Genomic DNA, 24,355 nt, shown 5'->3' with positions numbered 1-24,355 from the left:
AGTCATTGAAGAGAGGAAAATCGAGCCTGAAAAATAGAGTGTTTTCAGGCTTGTTTTTCTATGTTCCGGAAAACACGTAATTTATCATCGATCGAGACCTATGATTTCTCATCCATCATTTCCTACAGGTGGTTGTCGCCACCGATACTAAGCTTAAATCTGCAATTTTGTTCAACTAATGCTGATGAGTGATCCCCATGCTTTGAATTTGCTTACAGATCTTTTGATGCTAAATATTACAAGGTCCACTACCAAGAGTGTATCCACAAGGAGAAACAGTGAACCACTCACCAAATGGTACAAGCTTTTCCCTAATTTCTCTGTACTCCTACAAACTTAATGCGTTTTTACACAGTTTGTAACCTCCTGGTAAACAGCAATTACAAATGCCATTAGCTGTGAATTTCAAAACTTATCACAGCCCCAAGGTGGGGATTACTTCTTATGTACCCTCACCAAGGCATCAAAGAATGATACAATCTCGTCATCAGCAGCTACGACAAGTACACAGTATCTTCAGTAATTTTACTTTTAACACGTTGGAGAGAAGCATGATGGTTGATGGACGGGAAATCCTTAAGACTACAATTGCTTCGTTCGAATTCTGGTCTGAAGTTGATACATGGGAGCCCTTGAGATTCTCTAGACTACACTGCTCTCAGTTTCTCATTTTTATCCCGGCTCAAATCTTCAGAATAAAGAATGCCGTCAGGAGACAGAAGGCGCGTGAGTGAAAGGGAGAATCGGGCCTGGAAGGTCATAATTTGTGCATTAAAATTACCAAAAATACACATAGGCTGCCTATATAAGGGCTACAGATGTCAGCCTTACCCATTGAAATCCGACAAGTGCAAACCAGCAGCCTGCCAAACCATAACCTCTGCTGCTAACAAACTGGAAACCAAAAAGGGCATTAGAACACGTTGACAAATAGAAATCTATTAAAAAAAGTATTGAAAACTAGAGACTGGGATATTAGATTCTACCATGAGGACAAGAGCACCAAACGCAAAGCATCCACTCATTGACAAGCTAATAAATTTAAGATCTCGTCCAGCCTGCACGAATGAACAGTTAAGTTCATGCTGTAATGTACAAAGTAAAACTATGACTTGGCATACATTCCTTCACGAGTGCGTCATTCTAACATATGAAGCCTTGGATCTATCACCATTGTCAACTGGACTATTTTTACAAAAAAGATTGGGATTCTCTTTACTAATATCATAATTCTTGCCAAACAAATCTACTGAAATCAATTGAAACGCGGTTTATAGGGGGCCTTTATGGGAAATTTTCTGTTTCCAATTAATTATTTGTGTAAAAAGGGTCTTGCTGTGGAAGGCAGTGCAAAGTGTAGCATGAACGTTGTAAATGAAGCTGTCCTTTGATAGGCCTCAAACAGAAAACTAGCCATCAAGGCACTCACATTTGCTTAACACAATCCATCAAATCAAGGGACAAACTTTGAAATTATAAACAATAGTACAACACAAAATAGATCCAGCAAACATTTTGGCTCATCAGCCAGGAATTTGTTCTGTTTTCGCCTTTTCGACCTTGATAAACAAGGAAAGAAGAGAACTATGTTTCAGAAATGTAATGTGTATATCCGTTGGGATTTGGCTATCTAACCCAGGAAGCATGAAATCATCTTAAATTACACTCGCACTACCTTTCCTTACATCTTAAATCTCTGTACAACCAGCTAAATTAGGCCATGGGTATTAATCATGAGAAAAGAAAATTTAAGACCGCACAAAAACAACCTATACTCCAACTTCATATTCAAGCAAAATCCATGATAAAAATAGCAACAGACTGAGGATGACTTCTAGGAAAACATTAGCTTAGGCATTATAATAACATTTTCACTAAAATTTGGTCCAAAATAAATGGCTCATAGAAATAAGTTGTTTAACTGAACATTTGAACTGAAGTCTAACTTAACATACCAGCAATGTTCCCTCAAGGCTATGAGTGCTGGGTGTCACAACCAATGCAAGAAAGTACGGTATCAACACTTTGTGCATCTGTATGGACATAAGAATATTGTAATAGTATCAAAAGGTCAGCATTGTAACATCCACACAGCAAACTTCGAAAAGATCATTAAAATATATGATCATCCCATAGAGTACAGATAAATCAATATGATATTGACATCCATTAGATACTTAAAATTAATTCAAATTTCCATCAACAAAATGACCAAAAAGATGCTACTTTTCTATCTACAATTATTTCAGAGGGTTAGACTTGGGACTAAACTTCCACTTGCCCGACTATTGAAATAGTGGTGACATTCTGTGATCTAATAACATATTGACAGTGTTTACAATAGAGCAATACAATCCATCTGACCCATTTCCTGCTGACAATAAAGGAAAGAAGAAACTGAGGTATGCTACTCTTCAAAAAATAACTAACCTCTTGTATGACCTTCTGATCAGGTGTAAAGATATAGGGGAACAACCAAGGAACAGATGTTCCAATGATGCCTAATGCCAATCCCAGTGTAGCTCCAATCATCACTAGTGACTTTAGCAACATTCTAGCCTGTTTAAGTCATCGACATTTCATCAGAAAACTTCAAACCAATAAAACTTCATGAAGATATTTAAATCTGAAATTCCATATGAAGAAATGAGGGTAGACTGTAGAAGGCAAGAGGGTCGTGAGTTTCTTACAAGTGGCAACCCTAACAACACAGATTAAAACTTTTCAGTTGTCACATGAATTTGGTGGCAAACAATGAATGCAAGATTTAATGACTGCAGTGCCAGCTAATATATATGTACTAACCTTTTCCAAGCTTCGATTTGCACCATATAGCAACTCAGGCATAAACGATTGTGCAGTTTGAGAGAGAGGCTCACCCCACACTGTACTCATGCTATATGTTTGTAGCATAACCTAGAGGAAATGGTGAGTTGCCAAAGCAAGCATCAGTTTTGGCAGGTAGAAAGCTAAACCATAGAAGACTTTAACCCAATGTACAAGTTGAAGTAACCTGATGAGCAGCAACAGTATGTGTACCCATAGATGTAGCAAAATATATGATGAGGGTATAAAATGCCACCTGAAACCATTAGCAAATATCAGATGCATTGAAATAGCCCCATCAGACCAGATGCAGCCATAAGATCAAGAGAATCTAACCTTTGCTGTCATTGTTAGAAACACAGGAGCAGCAAGACCAAATATTGTGAGAAGCTCGTTGGATGAAGGAACAGAGAACGCATATCCATTATATCCTTTCTTGTTCAGAGCTTCAATCATCATATAACCTGCAACAACCTAAAACTTACGCTGGTGAGTGGCAATACAAAAATAAAGGAAGCATACTTGAAAGTAAAAATAAACTGAAACCATATTTAAGAGATAAGAACTCAAATGTTCACTAAGCATACCTGCGAAACCATTGTTGCCCATGCTGCACCAGCAATACCATAGCCTAACAAACTGCACAGGACCACATCACCAATGCCATTTATAGCACTGGCAACTGCCAAGGCCTTCAAAGGTCCCCACGGATCTTTCATGCCGAGGCTGGATAGAGAAAAAGGAATGTCATAATAGAAAGATCAAGTAAAAACCGATCTTTAAGTTCAATGGTGAGAAATAACCTCCTGATAGCAAATCTACCCAGTAAAAATAAGATGCTAACATTAAAAAATCCAATATGAGTTTCAGTTCAGGTAAGGAACATTCAGGTCAAAATCTCTTTAAGGTAGAAATTCAAATGTAAGGTTGTGAAAGATGAATTTGCAAACCTTCATTTGCAACTAGGAAGTGATTTCAGAATTTCAGAAAGGAAAGGTGGAGAGGTAGACCATATATCCTTAATTCCTTAGAGATGAAATTTCTCTTTCTTAGGGGAAACAATTGCGGTGCTGGCTTACTGCGCCTTCAGCAAATATAGTTGAGGAGTTTAAAACTTTAATATAGCTGATAAGTATTAAACAGCCAAGTCAAGAATTGAAACGATGCTCCCAGTCCCAGCTCACTCAGCAGACAAAGGATGGTTAAATGATATCGCACCTGGCACTTTGAGCAACCCATCCAACAAGTACTGCAGGCCATGCTAATCCTCGAATCTACCAACAGAAAAGAATCCGTTCAATAGGCAATGTGATTGACATTAAGTGTAGAATAATTGAGTAAGAAAAACTTTCTGCTGAATTAAAAACCGGGAATATGTGATGATAGTAAAGGAGAAAAACAATCCCCTCCACCTGGTGATTCCCAAAAAAACATGAACCTGTTATAGGCTTTCGTATTCCAGGAACAAAAGTGCTCCAGAAGTGTAGCCAGAATTCTATGCAACTATTGGCTCACATGAAAAGCAGTTGCAGGGAAAAGATGTACTTCGTAGGTCAAATAGTGTCAACTATGTCAGTGCAGGAGACAAGTGTCTCTCAAGTTGTAGTCGAAGCCTTGAAGGTAAGTCACAAGCATATGGGACCCTCCAGGCAAGTGAAGTGAAGCGGTCAACCCCATGAAAATATAAAGGGGATTCATAATATCCTATCCTCTCTATTTTGCAAATTGGATTTACAATTTTTTCCAAAGGCATGCCATTGCTTGGCTATTGTTCATTAAAAGCACAGCCTTAAGTGAAGATCGATCTAATCTAACAACAACAAACACAGTTTATGCACGAGCATATGAATAATACAATAACATTGTTTAATTCTAAAATGACATTTGAATATTGAGAAGAAATTGAACCTGAACATAAGTATTTGCTGCAGGTACGATATCCAAATTCTTTGGTCCCGTAAAAGCTGAAAAAAGCAGAAGTGGGAAATTAATCATCTTTAATTGGCCCTGGCAAAACTTTCTGTTTCAGAAATTCTTTTTGTCTTTTGTAGGTTAGAAGGCACAAGAAATGAATACCAAAAATAATCGAGCACTCAGTTCTTTTACAATGTAAGAAATCAGATTCTACACGTCAATTACCAGTTAACATCCATGGACCAAAAAATTTTGTAAACAATAGCATGAAGAAGCCACAGGCCAACGCAAGAAATAGCAGTATAGATATTTGATGCTGCACTTCATTTTTATCCTGCACAAATAGTTTGAACTCATAAAAGTTTGGCACAGGATGCATAAAAGCTAGGGAGGGAAAGAATCTATTAGACAAATAACTATCCACCATAGTTCAAATTTAAAGGGAAAATTAAAAAATGAAGACCTAGGTAGACATAAACAATCAAAAGGGAATAAAGTAGCAACATATCCTATTAGAGTAAATAAACAATTTAATATCTCCAGTCGTCATTTCAACACATTGCACCATCACCAAGTACCCACTTAAGCAACAGTCATTACTATCTCTATAAAGAAGCTATAATAGACGAATCAAATCACCTATGAACGCTGATGTCAGAAATTCTACAATTATTATCATTGTGGGTGGGCTGTATGTCGGGTTGGGGGATAGGTCAGTATGTTGATTAACAATGTGTTACATCAACGAGAAAAAGTACAAAAACAAGAACACGATAGTGTATAAGTTTCTTGCTGTGGGCCCGTGGCCTAGATCTACACGGCCTTGCCTGCATTGCACCAAAAGCTGTGTTCCTCGGCATATTTCATGGCTGGAACGAGCTCTAAATCCAGCCTCAAAATTGGGGATATTCAGCGACTTCCACTAATAGGCCTATGACTAAGGACATGAAAAGACTTGATCATGTGCTCCCTCTGAATTACCAAATGTAAAGCCGAGCAGCTGAGATTATCACCTTAGCCTGGAAAAATTCAAGGATAAGAGAGTGCAAAGCACGATATTAACCCAAATATATCTGACATTTTGTTTGCGTACTTCTGTGGTGCTGCCCCAACACCCGACATCACAAAATAAAAAACCAGCACAATAAAGGAATACAGTCTTAAATTATTCTTTGAATCCCACAAGAGTTAAGCTGCTGCGAGGATATCGTTCCCTAAATGAAAAACTTCTTTGGTCCAAAATGAAAATGTTTTTCTTACATAGAAATCCATTTGAAGTTCTTACCCTGATGAGAGAGTTAATGGAAAGTGGAAATAAAAGCCAGGATCAATAGCCGCTCAGCCACAGTATATTTAGGTCCCCTTTTTCACAAATTTGAATGAGGGTAGCCTACCACCCGCCTCAAACTCATTGATTCTAGTCCCCCTCAAAGCTATTTGACATAGGGAGCCCACCTGTCCTATACTGAAAAATGTCACTTTTCATATAATCACAAGTTGTGAAAGTGTTTCATTGTGGTTTCGCAAGTGAGAAAAAAAAATCCAGTTCACTGATGATCTTGAAAATCCCTATCTAGCTTAAAAAGATGAAGTTGGTTTATGTTTTCACTTTAATCCCAATAATAAGCCATGTTGAAAGCATATGGTTTTATAGTCTGTCTCTTATTCTGTTTTGCTGGTCGGTGGAGACTGGAGAGCACTTCTTACAACATTAGCATACCTGTCCGTACTTTCTTAATGCCTTTCAAATAAAATTATAATTTCCATTCAAAACAATATATTGTGATTATGCTCATTTTAACTTCATTACTGTTTCTTCCCAGAGTCTGAATGATTGCAGTACAAGAAAGGCTTTTGCTAACTTTTAAATAATTCATGAGCGTCCTTGGATAAAATGATCATTTCCAAGTAAGAGCAAATCCAATTTTATAGTAATGTTCAGTTTCTTCTTTAATCCAACAAAACCGCATATAATAATCTACCTATAAATACAGTTAAGGCTGTATGAGCAAAAAGCTTTTTGAACCCAAAAAGAAATCTAAGTACCTGTCAAAGCAAACACCCTATTTAACATTTTGGAAGAACTGACCTGTCTGGCAAGCGAAGTAGCAACCAAATTTGATGTAGCAATAGAAAGGAACATGAACATATAACTTATGTAATCGCATAAAACCGTCGCAGGACCTGCCCATTCAAAAGCATAATCCAACATGTTCATCCACAGCTATAAAGAAAAAAAAAAGCATCAAATAATCTCATACATTGCATTGGCACCTATTAGTAATTTACTATTTCACATATAAACTTTTAACATTTCCTCAGAATTTAAAAACAATGATAACAGCAAATATAACTTTTTTCATTGCAGTACCTAAAGCAGCAAGTTCAATTGAGCTTCCCTGACCAACAACAGCGGTGTCAATGAGACTCATCAACGGTCCACACATCCAAAGTCCCGTGGCGGGTCCCGTAAACATCATAATCTCCTTCACTTGATTCCATATGCTCTTATTCGCTAACTCATTTGGCTTAACCTCCAATATTTCTTCTTCTTCATGTGCTCCCTCTTTGATCAATGAAATCAATTCAACTGTACCGTCACTTTCAATCGCGATTTCCCGGTTATCACTAACCAGTTCGTGACTAGGGCTACCACAATTGTTTCTAAGCGGAACGCGGTAACGTTTTGATTTGAACGAGAGCAACTTCGAAGGTAAACGAGAGACATCAATGCGAGCTTGGAATGCCGAGATATGTCTCCGGTTCAATTGATTGAAGAGTGTGGAAGATTTAGAGAGGACTCTGGAATTAGAATTTGAGAGAGGAATCGAAGAAGGAAGGATTAGGGTTTTAAATTGCATGTTTGCCTCGAGAGAGAATGAGAAAATTTTGAGAAGGAACAAAAGGAGCGAAATCGAGATTTGGTCGAGATGTGGCGGCTTCGCCACTTTGTATCGTTAACTTAATTGAATTATAGCCGTAGGATTTGCATACTTTACTTTTACCTAACAATTCGTTGCCCGTATTGTCGTCCCAATCAAAGGGGCCGTGCCCGTGTAGGTAACGGCAAAGTCCATGTGGTCTAATTAGAGCCAGCGCATTCTTGAGGACAAATTTTATAAAACGAACAAATAATTATGACCCGTTGGCTTGGGAGTTGGGACCCCTTCAAGCAAAAACGTAACAAAATTGTGCACCGTTGGCTTGCGTATTCTGTATTCTGTTTGAGGGTATTCTGTTTGGGGGTGCCTTGTGTTTTGAACTCTTGCAGTGAGATGAAGCGATGCGATTGAGATGAGTTGAGTTAAGAAATATTGTGGTTAAGTGAGAGCAAAATTGGGTATTTTTCATCAATGTCATTCTTTTTTGATAAATTTATTTTTGTCAAAATATAAATGGAATAATGAAATTCATTGAGGGCAAAAAAAAATAAAAAATAAAAACTCGTTTTTTGATATCGAAAATATGACCAACCGCGTTCATCTCGAGTGTAAACAGCTCCTTGTAACTTCAATTTCAAATTCACAACCAACATAACAAACCTCCTTCAGCAGTTCAGCATAACCATACCCGTTGGTGAATACTTAACGTGACCTATTTTCTCAATTTGTGGGCTTTGTTACATGGGCCCAATTTTAGGCCCAAATGGATTTTTTTTTATTATCGGACTTGAAATTCTCAAGCCCTATAGCTGAATAGTGAACCATCTTCTCAATTTTGGACTTTTTTAATATGGACATTTTCCCTTTGTGCTTTGAAGCGAAGTGATGCCTTTACACTTCAGGTGCATTTTACGCACTTGATGATGTTGGTTGGATTCCTGATCATGCCTAAAGTGTGGTCATATGGCATCTTCACTGGTTTTGCACGTTTGGTTATTTGGTTGATTTTCGGAGTTCTGCAAATCACTCTCTAATGGTGAAAATCAACAATTTACTTGCAAATCAATTATTTCACTCACTCGAGATTGCTCATGTTATTTTTGTTATTGCATCCGACTCTTCGCCCATTCTCCAATGCGAGATCCGTCTAACTCTATTTATTTTGATGTAAGTGTGGATCCACTGATTAAAATTGTCTACCGACTTATTAGAAAACATTTTCGTGGCATCTACTGATTTTTTATATACAATACAGCTGGTCATACTTCTTATTATATTGGTCACCGAGTTTGTCTCCTACTGGATAATTAAGAAATTTTTTTGGGGTTTGATGGAGAATCCACCCAAGAGTAGGTCCACCCCGAGACATACTCGTGTATTGTGAATTTCAGAAAAAATGGCACGTCCCAATACATGTTTCAGGTCAATCATGAATACAATAGCAAGTAGTGACGTACCTAAATCTTTGGGGATTTTGACCGAACTATAAAAAAAAAGAGAGACCTTCTTAAAAAAAGTTAAATGTCGTATATAGCTTAAATATGATTTTTTTAGTATTTTGAGATACAAAATCACTAATTACGTTGGTGTAATAAAAACAATTCCGCCAAATCACTTTCAATAAACAACATAACTAACTCATTTAACCTCTCTTGTTACATAATGGACCGAAAATATAATTTTAAATTGAAATAGACTGGTAGTTATTGGGGTTTTTTTTTTTTTTTTTCTAAATGTGGTTTAAATGGGTTTGGGACACCATGATCTCAATTCTCACGCACAAAATCGAACTCGGGTATATGCGTCTAACCTACACATATCAAGATTCGCCTTGCCACCGAAGCGACTAAGCATTTTCTATTATTCCTTTTGCATGAACTATCTTTCAATAAGATTTAATGCTTGATGAAATAACTATTATTAAAAAAAAAGGGGGCAAAAATGAATAAGGGAGCTTAATTTCTTTTGTGCAGGATGTTTATGGACTGATATTTCTTGCACACATATAAATTTGGGCCCACCAAACACTTGAGCGTTTTTTAGAATGACAAAACTAACTTGTGGATAATATCTCAAGTGAATTGGACCCAAAATCTCTCTCACCTCCTTCTACGTACTTTTTCCTCATACTTCTCACCCTTTTCAATTTCTTCAAATTAGAACATTGTATCGGAGCATAGACGGTTTTGGTAACCACTAGATGGATGGGGGTTTTGAATGGGGTAAGAGATTTGAGATATTTTTCTAACAAACAAATAGTATTCAATATATAAATGCGAAAAACTTTTGTGGTTCTAGGAATGCTTCTAGAACTCATCTAGAACTCATTACTCTAAATAACTAAAATAGCAACTGCAATAAACGTTTTCCACGCAGCTGCTGGCCTCACTTTTGTAAAGCGTACGAAAATGTTGACCAGTGAAACTCTGTGTGTGTGTGTTTTTTTTTAAATAGAGGAGAAGGGGATGGGGATGGGGATGGGGGCCTATTTGAGGCTTAAATAATTATTAAAAATAGTAAATGCAAAGCATTTAGTGTATAGATCAATATTATATATATATATATTTTTAAGACAAAAAAAATAAATTAAAAAATAATAACAAGTCAAAATGGGTGTTTGAGTCAATTGTAAAAAAAATGCTTTATATTTGTATTTATCTTTTGTCAACGAATTTTTTTTTTCCCTAGCGTCGCATTTATCATTTTTAGGCATTTTTTTAAAAAAAAATTGGTAACTCAAATAGAATTGATGGAGAGACCTTGCAGTAGATTGTCTACTAGAGGGCGTCCATTCGGTCCTATATATTCTTATAATGAAAACAAAATATTCTCAGTTTCTATTTTTAGAGCAATCATTCAACATGATCACCACAAATATGGCAATTGGTGGGGACAATTTATAAGGAAAGTGTTTGGATCTTCTTCTTTTTTTTATAATTTATGGAACTGAAAAATTTTACTTACTTGACTCCGTTTGTGATTACTGATTACATAGGATAATAAAATAAACTTTTTTCAATAATTTAATATATTATAGTTTAATATTTGCAAACATTAATGTATTATTAGTTGTGGGCTTCATAAATGTGGACTAGGGAGGGTTCCATCAAGGTGGTGGTCTAATTTGCATATAATATGGAACACTAGCTAATTTGTTGGTCATTTCACAGGTATGGATAGATTTTATTTTATTTTATTTTTTAACAAAAATCTATGCCGAGGAGAGTCGGCAAACTCTGGGACTCACCCCTCCGTGATAAACTCTAGAGAAAACGGTACATCTCAATTTAGTCATGAATATAATCTAAAGTATGAAATCGAACCCGGGTACGTGTGCCTAACCCTCATATACCAAGATTCGTCCTGCCATCTAGACTACTCCACAGGGACAAATCTAAGCCTTTTGCCATCTAGACGACTCCACGGGGTCATGTGGGCATTAGACCTAGAGTGTGGACAATACCTCAAGTTAACTGAGCCCAAAATCTTTCTCACATCCTTATTCTACTTTCACCTCATATTTCTCCAAATTACAATGGGATCCTCTAAACATCGAACATTTAGATGTTTGGAACTCTCTTATCATTTATGAAAATAAAAAAGTTAATTCACTCCATTTGTTTTAAGAAAAATCTCAAAAAAAAAATTAAAAAAATTCATAATTTTCTTGAGAGAAAATATTTAATTTTTCAACATATATTTTATGAAAATATGTAAGTGAAAACGCATTGAAACAAACACAAAAAAAAAAAAAAAAAAAAACAGAGCATTGGCTTTCGTGGACTAGCTAGGATTCCATAAACTGTTTAATTAATATATAGTTTAATATTTGCAAAACATAATGTATTATTAGTTGTTGGCCTCATATATAAAAGTGAACTAGGGTTCCATTTAATATTCATTTTTTAAATAAATGTTTAATACAAGATGCACGGCTTTCGTGTAAAATTAATTTTTTTTTCTCTGTTTTATTGAATATAAAAAGATTTACCTAGGACATAGGTTAATGTTTTTCTACAGTATTACACGTGACAGATCGTGGTATACCAATATATTATTCATTTTTTTTGTTTTTTAAAATTATTTTGTCTTTTGTTTTTTAAAGTTTTCTCTTTTATCAATGAAGCATATCTTAATTAGGTAGTCAAATTTCATTTTTCATTTCTTATATTTTATATTTAAGATTATTTAATTTAGAATTCTAATATTTTAGACTATATAGAAATCCATATCAAATTATTAAAGCCTTGAAGCCTTGTTCAGTGGACATCCTTGTCTTGTCTTGTACTAATGAAATGTAATTAAGTTTGAGCTAACTTTTCCTGTAATTGCCATACAGTTGTCATTGTACGTGATCAATCACATCTTTTTCATTTTCTTGTTATAGGTATGAACAAGTGGATTGAATAAAAATATCTATTTGAATTTTGTGCAACAATACCAAACTGTTCACTGCATGCATGCATCTGATCTCTTTTGTCTTTTTTCAATAAGACAATATTAGTTGTCCTAATCCGACGTGAAATTCCACTCTAAGAAAACGGAGCACCCAATGCTACACATTCCTAAAAATTGTCCCTCATTTTAATCTCCAATTGATGTTGCTGTGTGTATCCGATATTCATTGATTGTGAACACAGAGGTTGACAAGGATGGGACAAAAAAAGCGTTGATTCGGATGATTAAGTTAGCTATTTGAATATCTTAGCATATGTGCATGAGAGGTCGCAGGTTCTAACATCGATTCTAATGTAATTTGGTGTTTTTCCGCGGACTTAACCAACTCATGTGGTGATATAGGACTATTTGGATAGTTTGCTTCAATTAAAATAAAATCGGCTAGTAGGATTGAAATTTACAATGTTGTCATAATTAGATGAAATTTGACTATTTGAAGCAAAACAACGATCTGAGCAGAACTAGGGCCCGTTAGTCCCACTTTGTTTTCACGAAATCTCATTGTTTAGAGCGTTAAACGGATTGTTTTATGTTTCAAGGGCATTATCGTAATTTTATATTTTTATATTTTCATCATTTTAGAGTTGTAGCCGTCCCTAGTGGTCATTATCTCTCATTCTAAGAAAACTATTGAAACCTTAGAGAGTTTTCCTCTTATTTTCTGATGGATTTCAATGTGTTTGTCAACTTGTGTGATTGATAACATTGATTTAATCTTTCTTTGTTGTTTCCGACTGCATCATGTGGAGTGCGCTAGTGCAAATATTGCACGTGGCCCGGAGTTTTCCCATTTGGTGAAGTATGTTGGGTTGTGCTTTCAATACTTCCGTGTTGACCCAAAAAAAAGTTGACAAGGGATGGTCCTAACGTGACAAGGGATGGTCCGTCCTAACGTGACAATACAGGAAACATGCTTGAAAACAATAATTCTGATTCCCCGATTTATTTTTTTTCTTCCTGTTCTTTTCTTTACTCTTTAGAGTTCCATCGGCAATAGTTTGTGGATTAATGTAGCAGGAAATCTTGCATACTAGATAATGAGTCGAAACGTGGCCCTCTTATTGTGGTGAGTTTGTGCCTAATATTATCAATATATATTATTATTATTAAAATAATGACAGCTGACATGTCAACCTACTTATTAGAAAACATTTTCGTAACGTGCTATTTTTTTATTTTTTATTATACAATACAACTGGTCATACTTCTTATTATATTGGGTATGATTGAGGTGGCTCGGTTGACAATTGATTGGGTTAGACATATGTGTGCACAAGATTCGAAACATATTTTTTAGCAGTTTTTCAAAAAAAAAATTGTCTCCTATTGACCAAATAATTAAGAGTGAGTAAGTTCATTTTTTTGTTTTGATGGAGAATTAATCCAAGAATCGGCCCGAGACTCACCCGTGCATGATGAACTCCGGAAAAAGGAGTACGTCCCAATACATGTTTTAGTTCAATCGTGAATACAATTTTAAGTACGAAATCGAACCCATGTACATGCGTCTAACCTACACATACCAAAGATTCGCCTTGCCACCAAGACAACTAGACATTTTCTATTATTCCTTATGCATTAACTATCTTTCAATAAGATTTAATGCTTGATGAAATATCTATTATTAAAAAAAAAAAGAGGCAAAAATGAATAAGGGAGCTTAATTTTTTTTTTTTTGCAGGATTTCATGGATTGATATTTCTTGTACACGTTGAAGCCTTGTTCAGTCGACATCCTTGTCTTGTACTAATGAAATGTAATTAAGTTTGAGCTAACTTTTCCTGTAATTGCCATACAGTTGTCATTGCAGCTGATCAATCACATGTCTTCCATTTCTTATTCTAGGTCTGAACAGGTGAATTGCACAAAAATAGCTATTTGAATTTTTGTGAAACAATGCCAACTTTTCACACTTTGATGTATAATTTTGTGTTACTGCATGCCCCCCTCTTCTTTGTTTTAATAAGAAAATATCGTCCTGATCCGACATAAAATTCCACAGTAAAAAAAAAGAGGATGTCAAAAAATTTCTCACATTTTAAATACCCAATTTATATTGCGTGTGGGGATATTTATTGATTAGGAACACAGATATAGGACCCCTGAAACTTGAAATGTGCCACATCGTTTTGATTAGCACCAATAATGTGATTTTGTGTATGAATAAAAAATGACATGCCTAGTCAACATGACAGATACCATATAGATTGAAGGATTTCTTAGAGACAATCCAAAAAAGAGTCAAACTAGAACGTGAACTCAAGGACAGGGGAACGTGGGAAACTGAAAATCCCAACAGTCGCGTAATCTCAACCCAACAACTATGCATGATCTAAGAAAGTAACTACCTAGACTCAACCCAATGAGGGAAGACCTCACAGAGAATCTCTTAGCATCAACTCAGGACGATTCAAATTCAAACCAAGAGATCAAGACGAATTGTCATATCGTAACAAATCTCAATGATGAAATCAAATTAACATCTTGATGAGAAAAATCTCAACATATACACTCTCCAACTTCTATAAAGGAATCATCTACCTAATACTAGGTATGCACTCTAAATTGTGTCATTAGACATTAGATTGATTTTTGAGAAAGATATTGATTAAGCGTCAAAGTGCCCCTGAGTCAGAAGGGCCGCTCGTTCTTGTTCTTGTAAGTATCAAAGTTTGCCATTCACGTCACTTTTTCGGAAAAGGTGTTGACGTCTAAAGTTGTGCAAAAAGATGCATCGACATTTTTATGCATCCGTGAATCATGAAAATATCTCAAGTGGATTGGCCCGGAAAACCTTCTTACTTTCTTTCTTTTTTCTAACAAACGAATATTCGATGTAAATGCGAAATTTATTTGTGGTCCTACTAACTCGTCAGAATACTTCTAGAACTCGACTCTAACAAGAAACGTTTTCCATGCAGCTGGCCTCACTTCGTCCTCCTCTTATAATGAAAACAAATATTTTCTGTGTTAGAGCAAACACGTACGTGATGGTGGCAACAAATAATAAAAAATGTGTCGGTGGGGACAATTTTTAAGGAACTGTTTGGATCAATATATAACCCGACTCCGTTTGTGATATCCGTGAGCTAAGTTATTATTATGGCTCAATGATCTAGGATAATAAAAATAAACTTTTTTCAGTTATTTAATATATTATAGTTTAATATTTGCATATATTAATGTATTATTAGTTGTTGGCCAATTAGCCTCATAAACATGGACTAGGTTTTCATTTAATATTCTATCATCAACAACCGAACCTTTATTTCAAAAAATTTAGAGTTGACACCGGGAATCCATCATATGATTTTATTTTCTCTATTCATTTCTATCATAGATCATACATTCATTCACTCCTATTAAATCCATATCATTTTCATTTAATATTCTATACATAAATAAATATTTAATACAAGATGCATGCCTTTCATGTAAAAATAATTTTTTTGTACATATATTTTCTTGAATATAAAAAGATTTACCAAGGGCAGAGGTTAATGTTTTTTGTTTAAGAGTCATAAGTTATATTTTATTAAGTTATCAAATAAATTAAGTAATTGAGACCCGTAAACACTCATGCTACCATAAAGATGGAGTACAATCAAGAGGATTAAAAAAATAAGAAAAAAAACTGAAAACACAAATACAAAGAAAACTATTGCCGGATGACACCGTATTACGTCGGACGACCATCGAATAATTCTGTACTCCACAGGTCTACGCCGGGTAACAAAGAGTGAATAGAAAAACAAACGCACATATTACAACTTGGATCGACAACAAAAATCTTGACTTCTCTTTCAATTAGAGAGGACGATTTCCCTCATATTAATTAATGTTTTTCTACCATATTAGACGTGACAGATAGTGGTATACCAATATATTATTCATATATTAATTGTTTAGTCAACTGATGATGATGCATTTAATCCCAACTTGATTTATTTTCAATTGTTTATCGTTCCTTTGAATTTGACTGATGCAATAAGCTCACCAAATATTATTCAAAAAAAGATGGCATTACAGCAATCATAATGGTAAAATTTTGTTGGGTTAATAAAAATGTATTGAATTTTGTGTTTTGTTTATGTGATTGTATTGAAATACGTGTTTTGCTGATGTGATTGTATTGGGATATATGTTTTATTGATATGATTGTATTGAGATTATGTGTTTTGGTGTAATTTTGTTGGAGACAACGGAATGAAATATATAAAAATTTACGTTTTGCTTATGTGATTGTGTTGGAAGATTGTTTTGTTATGTGAATATATTGGGATACGTGTTTGACTTGATTTTTTGTGTAACAGAGATGAAATTTTTGTTAGTCCAACAAATATACCCTAAGTCATGTCCGAAGGGCATGAAAGCCACCACAATGGATGAAAAACTACTCAAATCCTAAACCCCCGGTGAAAATAGAATCTTGAACCTCAAGATTCTAGACAGACAACCTAATCAATTAGGCTATCTCCCATTCTCATGGTAAACGTATTTGGGGTCGACCATTTTACCAATTTCGGTATTTTCCAATTAGCAGTCTCGCTATAGTCGTTTCAAACCGTCACTATATTCCAAATATTTTGCTTTATTTAAGCTCAGGAAGCCAAACATAGGGAGTCACATTTTCGAAACCAATCCGATCATCTACATTTTTTCAATTCAACCTCGAAGAGAATTTGATCTCTGAGCAGACGCCACATTAGACTCCCAATTCCTTCCTCTCACCGACAAAAACCACTGCGAAATCCAGATCAGGATCTGAATCTCGGAGAGAGATGGGGAGTTTGTGGACGATGGTGAAGCATCCTGACGATGTTTACCCTCTGTTTAAGCTGAAGATGGCGGCGAAGCAAGCGGAGAAGCAGATCCGGCCGCAGCCTCACTGGGCCTTCTGCTACACTATGCTCCTTAAAGTCTCCCGGAGCTTCGCTCTCGTCATTCAACAGCTCGGTCCCCAGCTTCGCGACGCTGTAAGTTGTATGTATGGTATATGTGCATGTATGACATGTGTGCGAGAATTTATTTACGTTTGTGCCAATTCTGTCGTGATTCGTCATTGTGAGTTGGTCATCGTCTATATTGTTTCTAATTTTGCAAAGATATCTCTTATGATTTGCAGGTCTGCATATTTTATTTGGTTCTTCGAGCCCTGGATACTGTTGGTTAGTCCTCAAAATCCTTTTCTTATATCATCTCTCGAAAGAGTTTGTCTTATTGAATTTTGATCTCTTAGTGAAGTTTCTACCCTTATAGCTTGCATACATATATCTTTGGAGATTTAATGTGCTTATTTTATATATTTTGGCTTCATTTGATGCATACACCATTACCAGGTTGCTCCATCGCTTTTATGTTAAGTAAATTATAGATCTATATGTGTTATTTTAGAGTGGAAATGATGGCTTTCGGCTTATTGGGACGCTGATAATAGAGGTCATGAGATACCTTCTTTTATCCTAGCTATTGACCACGTTATGTCATATACAGGAGCTCAATCATGTCCAGGGTGCTGCCAATTTTCAGCAACTATTTTAGTATCTCCTTTCTGTTTTTTTGATTTTTTTTTTCGTTACACGTTTTTTAATCTAATACTATATGAATATGGTGTTATATGAAGGTGTTTACTCAAAGCACTCTGGTTGTGGTTTGATTTTTTTATCATCTCCTGCTTTTGCTATTATATCCAGTTGATATATTATCTCTTATTGAATTTGCTCTAATGGTTTCTTTCAGAGGATGACACAAGCATACCTACAGATGTGAAATTGCCTATCCTCAAAGCTTTTCATCAGCACATATATGATCGAGACTGGCATTATTCATGTAAGTGTTTCTGAAACTCCACCCTCTCCCATTTCTCATTTATGTTTTTCCTACATTTTATTGTTAATTATATGGATCTAATTCCGTATCTTGAAAAGTTTAATTACATAAATTCTTTCAACTACTTGTATATGCCTCGATTCTCAAGCAACTGCTTTAATTGTCATTCTATGGTGTATATGAACTGTCATCGTGTTTATATCTTCACAAATCGTAAAACTGATTTTAACATTTCATAGTATATGGGAATCTCTTCTTCCTGTAGGGCTTTTAGAGGGGAATTCTCTACCCTTTAAGAGTCATTTATCATCCTAACATTTCCATCTTTTTGTAATGTTCTCTATTATCACAAGGAATTAACACATTGAGTTTGATTTACAAATCTACTGGCTAGAAGCTTCAGCTTTCGTGTAAACTGTTTCATATTTTGTAGGGGTTAGGAAAATTCTTTCTCCTCACTGTAAAAAGTCCAAGTCTAGTGGACCAAAGTTATAATCTTTATGTCTTACGGTGTTTTTACGATCTTAATTCTCGAGCTAATTTGCTTTTTTATTTTTTCACAAGGTGGCACAAAAGAGTACAAGGTGCTCATGGACCAGTTTCATCATGTTTCAACTGCTTTTCTGGAGCTTGGGAAAGGGTAACTTCTGTTCTTGGGGAGTTAGAACCCAGCGTTACTTGGATTTCTTTCATATTAGTGGTTTCTGCATGCTTATAACTAATCCATGGTATTCATGGCAGTTATCAGGAGGCCATTGAAGAAATAACACAGCGAATGGGTGCAGGAATGGCAAAATTTATATGCAAGGAGGTAAGTGATGCATGTAGCAGGAGCAATGGATAGATAGATACCTACGCAATCAATTAATTGTGGATAAGACACAATCACTAGATTCACAAAAAAGAAGTTATGTGCCTTGTCTGATGATTTGTTTATGTCTCTCTTTTTTCATACAGTTATTATGATGATGATGGTTTTTTTTAAAAAACGCCAACATATATCAAAATAATAGTGTTGAAGATATATGTTTTGGGGTTTAAGTTTTCCCTTGGATTTCAGCTACTAAAGATAGTCGAATGGTACTTTTGTTTTACACAAATATTTGTTATTTGCAGGTGGAATCCATTGATGACTATGATGAATATTGCCACTATGTAGCAGGACTTGTAGGGCTAGGTCTTTCCAAGCTTTTCCATGCCTCTGGATCTGAAGATTTGGCTTCAGATTCTCTCTCCAATTCCATGGGATTATTTCTTCAGGTATTGAACTGTTGTATCAACCAGCAATATGCTATCCACCTGGTTAACTTTTATTTGAATATATCGAGTATAATGTCACACTTCCTGCTTCTGATAAATTACAGAAAACAAACATCATTCGTGATTATTTGGAGGATATAAACGAGATACCTAAGTCCCGCATGTTTTGGCCTCGTGAGATCTGGAGTAAATATGTTAACAAACTTGAGGTTTGTTCTTTCATATGATCATTTTAACCTTATCAACTCGCTTGAATGGAATTTTGGCCCTCTGGTTGCTTCACCTTATCTAAGTTGACGTTGTTTTTGGTATTGTAGGACTTGAAATATGAGGAGAATTCAGTCAAGTCAGTCCAATGCTTGAATGACATGGTAACTAATGCCTTGATCCATGCTGAGGATTGCTTAAAGTATATGTCTGCGCTGCGAGATCCAGCCATATTTCGATTTTGCGCCATCCCTCAGGTTAGATTCTAATTCAACAAATTACTGAAATATCACATTCTAGTGTCTTATAATTTAAGCATTTTATATGTGAACACTTTTTTTAATTTTAATCATCATCCGAGCCTTTATCTCAAAAGTTTGGGTCGGCTACATGAGTTTGATAAAATCAACAGGAATCCACTACGTGTATTCGCTTACGGCATTCATTTTTAACTAGGATCATATTTCATCAACTTCTATTGAATCCATATCATTTATTACTATTTCAAGTCGTGCTTTTTAGGTTTTCCTCTTCGCCTCCTACTCTCTTCCATACAAATTCTCTCGATTCTCCTCACCACCACACCACTATCTTTACGTTGTACATGTGCATACCATTTTAAACAGTTTTCTCGCAACTTATCTTCAATTGGTGCTACTCCTATCTTATATCTAATAATCTCATTTCAATCATGTATTCTTTCATGTGGCCACACATCCTACGAAGTATTCGCATTTCTGCTATATGTATTTTTTTTGATATCTTGTCTCTAACTCAGAACCATGCATCATCACGGGGCGTGTAGCGGACATATAGAATTTTCCCTTCATCCTTGAAAGATTCATTGGTCACATAAAACCTCATATGCACTCCTCCACTTCATCCACCCATTTTTGATCCTATTAAATACATTTTTACTAATGTCTCCATCATCATGGAAAATCGAGCCAATATATTTAATAACCTTAGTCTTTGTTATTTCTCTCTCATCTAATTCAATCGTTTGTTCGTTCACTTGTCCTCTCTTACTAAACTAACATTTCATATATTCTGTTTTAGCTAGCTTATATATAATAAACATTAATGCACTTCTTTCCTTTTAACCTTGGCGCTCTCTGATAGTTCGGATTTGTCATATTTTCCTTGACCTTATTAAGGCTGTCTTATTTCTTCCGTTTCGACTTGAAGGGCTTTGGTCTTCAATTTGATCATTTGTACTGCGCATCTATTCAATTCGGAAACTGTTTATTTATTTTCTAGTTGGCCATCACTGTATGCCATCTATTCTATTGAAAAGTTTTTGGAGCATGTTCCCTGCCTTATAGGAGAAAGTTTACGATATCATATAGTTCAGAAATCTGATATGTATCCATTATTTATGTGCCTAAATTGATATTTCTTGAAGATTGTATCCCAGTTAATGTGTATTGTTTTTGGTAGATTATGGCAATTGGAACACTGGCACTGTGCTACAACAACATTGAAGTCTTCAGAGGCGTAGTGAAGATGAGGCGTGGTAAAATATCTAACCTACGTACAGTAATTTTCTTTGCAATCGAAAATGAGCACGTTAGATGTGTAACCTAAACATTTGTTTAGGAGGCCTGTAGAATCTTTAAGATTGGATGAGTTATTTTTTTCATTCACAGGTTTCACTTTGCTTGGGATCACTGAATTTGCATAAATTACCACCAAAAATCATGACGCTTACTTTTATAATTTTCTTGAGATGTCGTGGTTCAATCTCTTTATCATATCTAAGTTTCAGATTCGAATACAGTATTTCTTGTTTTTAGCTGAAGAAATAAAAAGTAGGCGAAACTGTGCAGAAGCATGCAATAACTAATATAAAATTGAACTATTGTTGCAAGAGAATGTTATTTGAAAGAGAAGCAATTTGGTAACCTTTGGGCTGGGAAGATCATGCTTTATCTGTATATAACGTGGGATTAAGGATTTGGTGCTGATGATACTGATATCTTTTATGATTTCTAGAGCATCATGCTCCTTTCTCTCTGATTCTTCTTAGACTTAGATGCATATAAAAGATCAAACATTGTTGATGTTGTTGATTCCATTCGTTGTTACTGTCGTGTTCCTTGTGTGATATTTCCTCAGTTAACGGTCTTGGATACTTTGTGGCTATGTTTCTAGGTCTCACTGCAAAAGTCATTGACCGTACAAGGACAATGCCTGATGTGTATGGTGCTTTCTTTGACTTTTCCTCAATGCTGATGTCCAAGGTATAATGGTTCTATCATTTATGGACTAATGGTTTGCAAATAAGATCCACAGCTTTATGTTTTTACTTCTGAAGGTTCCCTGTTCTTCTTAAAGTTACTTCAAAAAAATTTGTCCTTGTGATTTTCCAGTAAGACCTGCATGGAAAGCAATGTTTGCATTCATGCATGAGACCATATCTATTAATTGTGTGCACTTACTGGAAGAACAAGTAGAAAACATGGGCCTGAAGAAATTTTATTATGTCTTCCTATAGAGCTGAAATTATTATCTCAAGTAGATTTCTAGGTATTGTTTACTTACAAGGGACTTTCAAGCTATAATTTCATAGCCTCATAGGTAAAACCGTTAAAGTAGTTGATGGCGAGTTCCAAGTTACCATTCTGTCTAACTTGGAAACAAGGTTAAGAAAATGGAATATACTTGTTCTTTAAGCGAGAGATGAATATAATGCTTGGGCTTACAAATGTAAGGGAATTACCAACGTGAATTTGGAACCCTGATTCTGTCTATACGAAGTTTCTGCCCTATTTTTAATGGGAACCTTTTTCTATCTAGATATTCTAACTTGATTAGAGACACATTAACTTACAGCCTGCATTGAATAACATATGCACAAAGGAAGAGAGTTTCATCGAAAGTTAAGTCTTTTAGTTATCTGACACAGCTCAAGGAGTGTTCTTTCTTTGGAAACATTATCATGTTTGAATTGTAGTCATTTTCTGTCTTCATCATGTTAATATGTTAAGAAATTGTGTTTGTTAGGTTTAGATGCTCTGACGATAGCAGTAACTACGTACTTACTTATAAATGAAATTTTTTTACAAAAAAAAAAAAGGAAGATTTCTTTTACTTTTGTATGAAGTAATTTGATATAACCAATGCATCTTCTTTTCTAAATTTCTTCACGGTTACTTGTTCTTGCGCACTAAAAATTTACTACTGCTGACTGTAGGTTGACAAGAATGATCCTAATGCAGTAAAAACACTGAGCAGGCTGGAAGCAATACAGAAAACTTGCAGCGAATCGGGTGTCATAAATAAGAGGTTTGTCAAAGACTTTGGCTATTCTCCAGCTTTAGATATGGTGCCCTTTTCTTTTATTTTTTTTATTTCTTGATTCATTGACAAATATTTTATGGATTCTACCAGGAAAACTGGCATAGTTAATGGCGAGTCAAAATATGCCCCTCTTTTGGTGAGTTTCTGCCTGTATCATCTCATCGCTATGATATCATTATTTTAAGAATGTCCACCGACTTATTTGGAAAAATATTTTTTTAGTGATTTTCTCGAAACTATTTTAACATCTGCTGATTGTTTTAAAAACATGTATAACCTCAATGCAGTTGGTCATCCTTTTTATTGTATTGGGCATCTTTATCGCCAATATGTCCCTCGGACTGGCCAAATAAGTAGGGTAAGTTTTTTTTTTTTTTTTGTTATGAATTTATTCTTTTCAACAGAAGATTAATGGTTGGTCTAGTGACATTTATAGACAAAAATAAAATAGAAAAGGAAGTGAGGGCTCTTGTTTTTTTTTTTTTTTGTGCAGGATGTCAGCCCCCAAGTTTCTTGTAAACATGGATGCCATACTAGAATGGCCAATTCCAATCCTTTTCCAATGGACGTCCTTATCTTCTGCTCGAGTACCTACTTTTACAATGGCGATCGTTGACTATATATTCAACTAATGTTATGGCAACTACGGACTATACAGCCGAAATGAAATGTATCTTTGTGATACAAGAGTGCGTAGTCAAACTTGTCTTATTGGCTGAACAGATTATTAGCAGCAGGCAAAAGTGAACTCTGGTTTGGTGCTGAGTCTGACTGTGATCATATAATAAGCATAATGCCTATTTGAATTATTGTAAAGTAATTTAGAATTGTTACTCTGCTTTCGTATTATGTATTATGCAATATTCGGTCTGCCATTGATCTGCTGAAGGTTTGTAATATACAAGTTGTCTACCTTGTCCTAGCATCTGGGGCATTAAGCTATGAAATGTAGTATTTGGTTCCCTTAAATTTTCCTCTCTTTCTATATTTTGTTGGAAGAACAAGTAATAGGGTCTAAACAATGTTTGAGGATATTGTAATTGTATACAGTTCAGAGCTCAGTCTAAAGTAACAATGGTTGCGGACAGAACTTGAGCTCAATTTTTGAGACTTGAGGGCAACGGGAGTATGAGAATACTGTTTATGAAACTAATAAATCAAAATTTGGTCATTTGATTATTGCTTTTAGAAGTTAAAACTAAGAATTTGATGACTGAGAGAAGTTCAGAAGTTCTTTAACAACATTACCGTCATGTGGGACTTCCAAGTAGAACTGATCATGGGCCAGGCTTGGATTGCACGAGTTTGGGTCAGGCTGAGGGTGGATGTGTTGGGCCAGAACCCAAGAGTGTCGGACTCGGGCTGCCTTAATTTGATGACTATAAGGTCTTTTAACAAAATTAATTACCGACTTCCAAGTAGAGCTGATCATGGGCTGGGCTGGGATTGCACAAGCTTGGGCCAGTCTGGGCCTAAAAGTGTCAGGCCAGAACCCACTTGTGTTGGACTTGGCCTACCTAAAGTATCGGGCCAGAATCCAAGAGGGCCGAGCTTAAAATAAGTACAGTCTGGGCCAGTCTGGGCTACAAGTGTTGGGCTAGAGGCCCAGAACCCACTAGTGTTGGACTTGGCCTGCCTAAAGTATCGAGCCAGAATCCAAGAGGCCGAGCAGGACT

General features: G+C 35.5%; 2 protein-coding genes and 1 long non-coding RNA gene across 3 annotated transcripts; 1 reads left to right on the top strand and 2 right to left on the bottom strand.

Moving 5' to 3' along the window:
* Positions 1-260: 260 nt before the first annotated feature.
* LOC120005409 (protein DETOXIFICATION 46, chloroplastic-like) lies at positions 261-7,666 on the bottom strand. The gene is made up of 14 exons (XM_038855037.1): positions 7,112-7,666; positions 6,830-6,924; positions 4,966-5,074; positions 4,735-4,790; positions 4,045-4,100; positions 3,414-3,552; positions 3,163-3,300; positions 3,014-3,082; positions 2,806-2,916; positions 2,431-2,559; positions 1,956-2,033; positions 987-1,058; positions 832-894; positions 261-749 (listed from the first exon to the last, which is right to left on the bottom strand). The coding sequence occupies exons 1-14, from the start codon at positions 7,599-7,601 to the stop codon at positions 648-650; spliced, it is 1,707 nt and encodes a 568-aa protein (XP_038710965.1). The 5' UTR covers positions 7,602-7,666; the 3' UTR covers positions 261-647.
* Positions 5,567-6,820, bottom strand: LOC120005417. The gene is made up of 2 exons (XR_005469809.1): positions 6,026-6,820; positions 5,567-5,759 (listed from the first exon to the last, which is right to left on the bottom strand). It is a non-coding gene; the product is annotated as an uncharacterized LOC120005417 (long non-coding RNA).
* Positions 7,667-16,666: 9,000 nt separating the features above from the next.
* LOC120014357 (squalene synthase 1-like) lies at positions 16,667-23,648 on the top strand. The gene is made up of 14 exons (XM_038866290.1): positions 16,667-17,056; positions 17,206-17,248; positions 17,820-17,909; positions 18,474-18,549; positions 18,651-18,720; positions 19,026-19,169; positions 19,274-19,378; positions 19,487-19,633; positions 20,817-20,892; positions 21,531-21,619; positions 22,573-22,664; positions 22,770-22,815; positions 22,967-23,037; positions 23,173-23,648. Exons 1-13 carry the CDS (start codon positions 16,862-16,864, stop codon positions 23,030-23,032), a joined length of 1,239 nt encoding a protein of 412 aa, XP_038722218.1. The 5' UTR covers positions 16,667-16,861; the 3' UTR covers positions 23,033-23,037; positions 23,173-23,648.
* The last annotated feature ends 707 nt before the right edge of the window (positions 23,649-24,355 follow it).

The sequence above is a fragment of the Tripterygium wilfordii genome, chromosome 2, assembly GCF_013401445.1.
Source record: "Tripterygium wilfordii isolate XIE 37 chromosome 2, ASM1340144v1, whole genome shotgun sequence".
Lineage (NCBI taxonomy): Eukaryota > Viridiplantae > Streptophyta > Magnoliopsida > Celastrales > Celastraceae > Tripterygium > Tripterygium wilfordii.
Note: the sequence above shows the minus strand (reverse complement) of the source record. Positions and strands in the feature narration are given on the sequence as shown.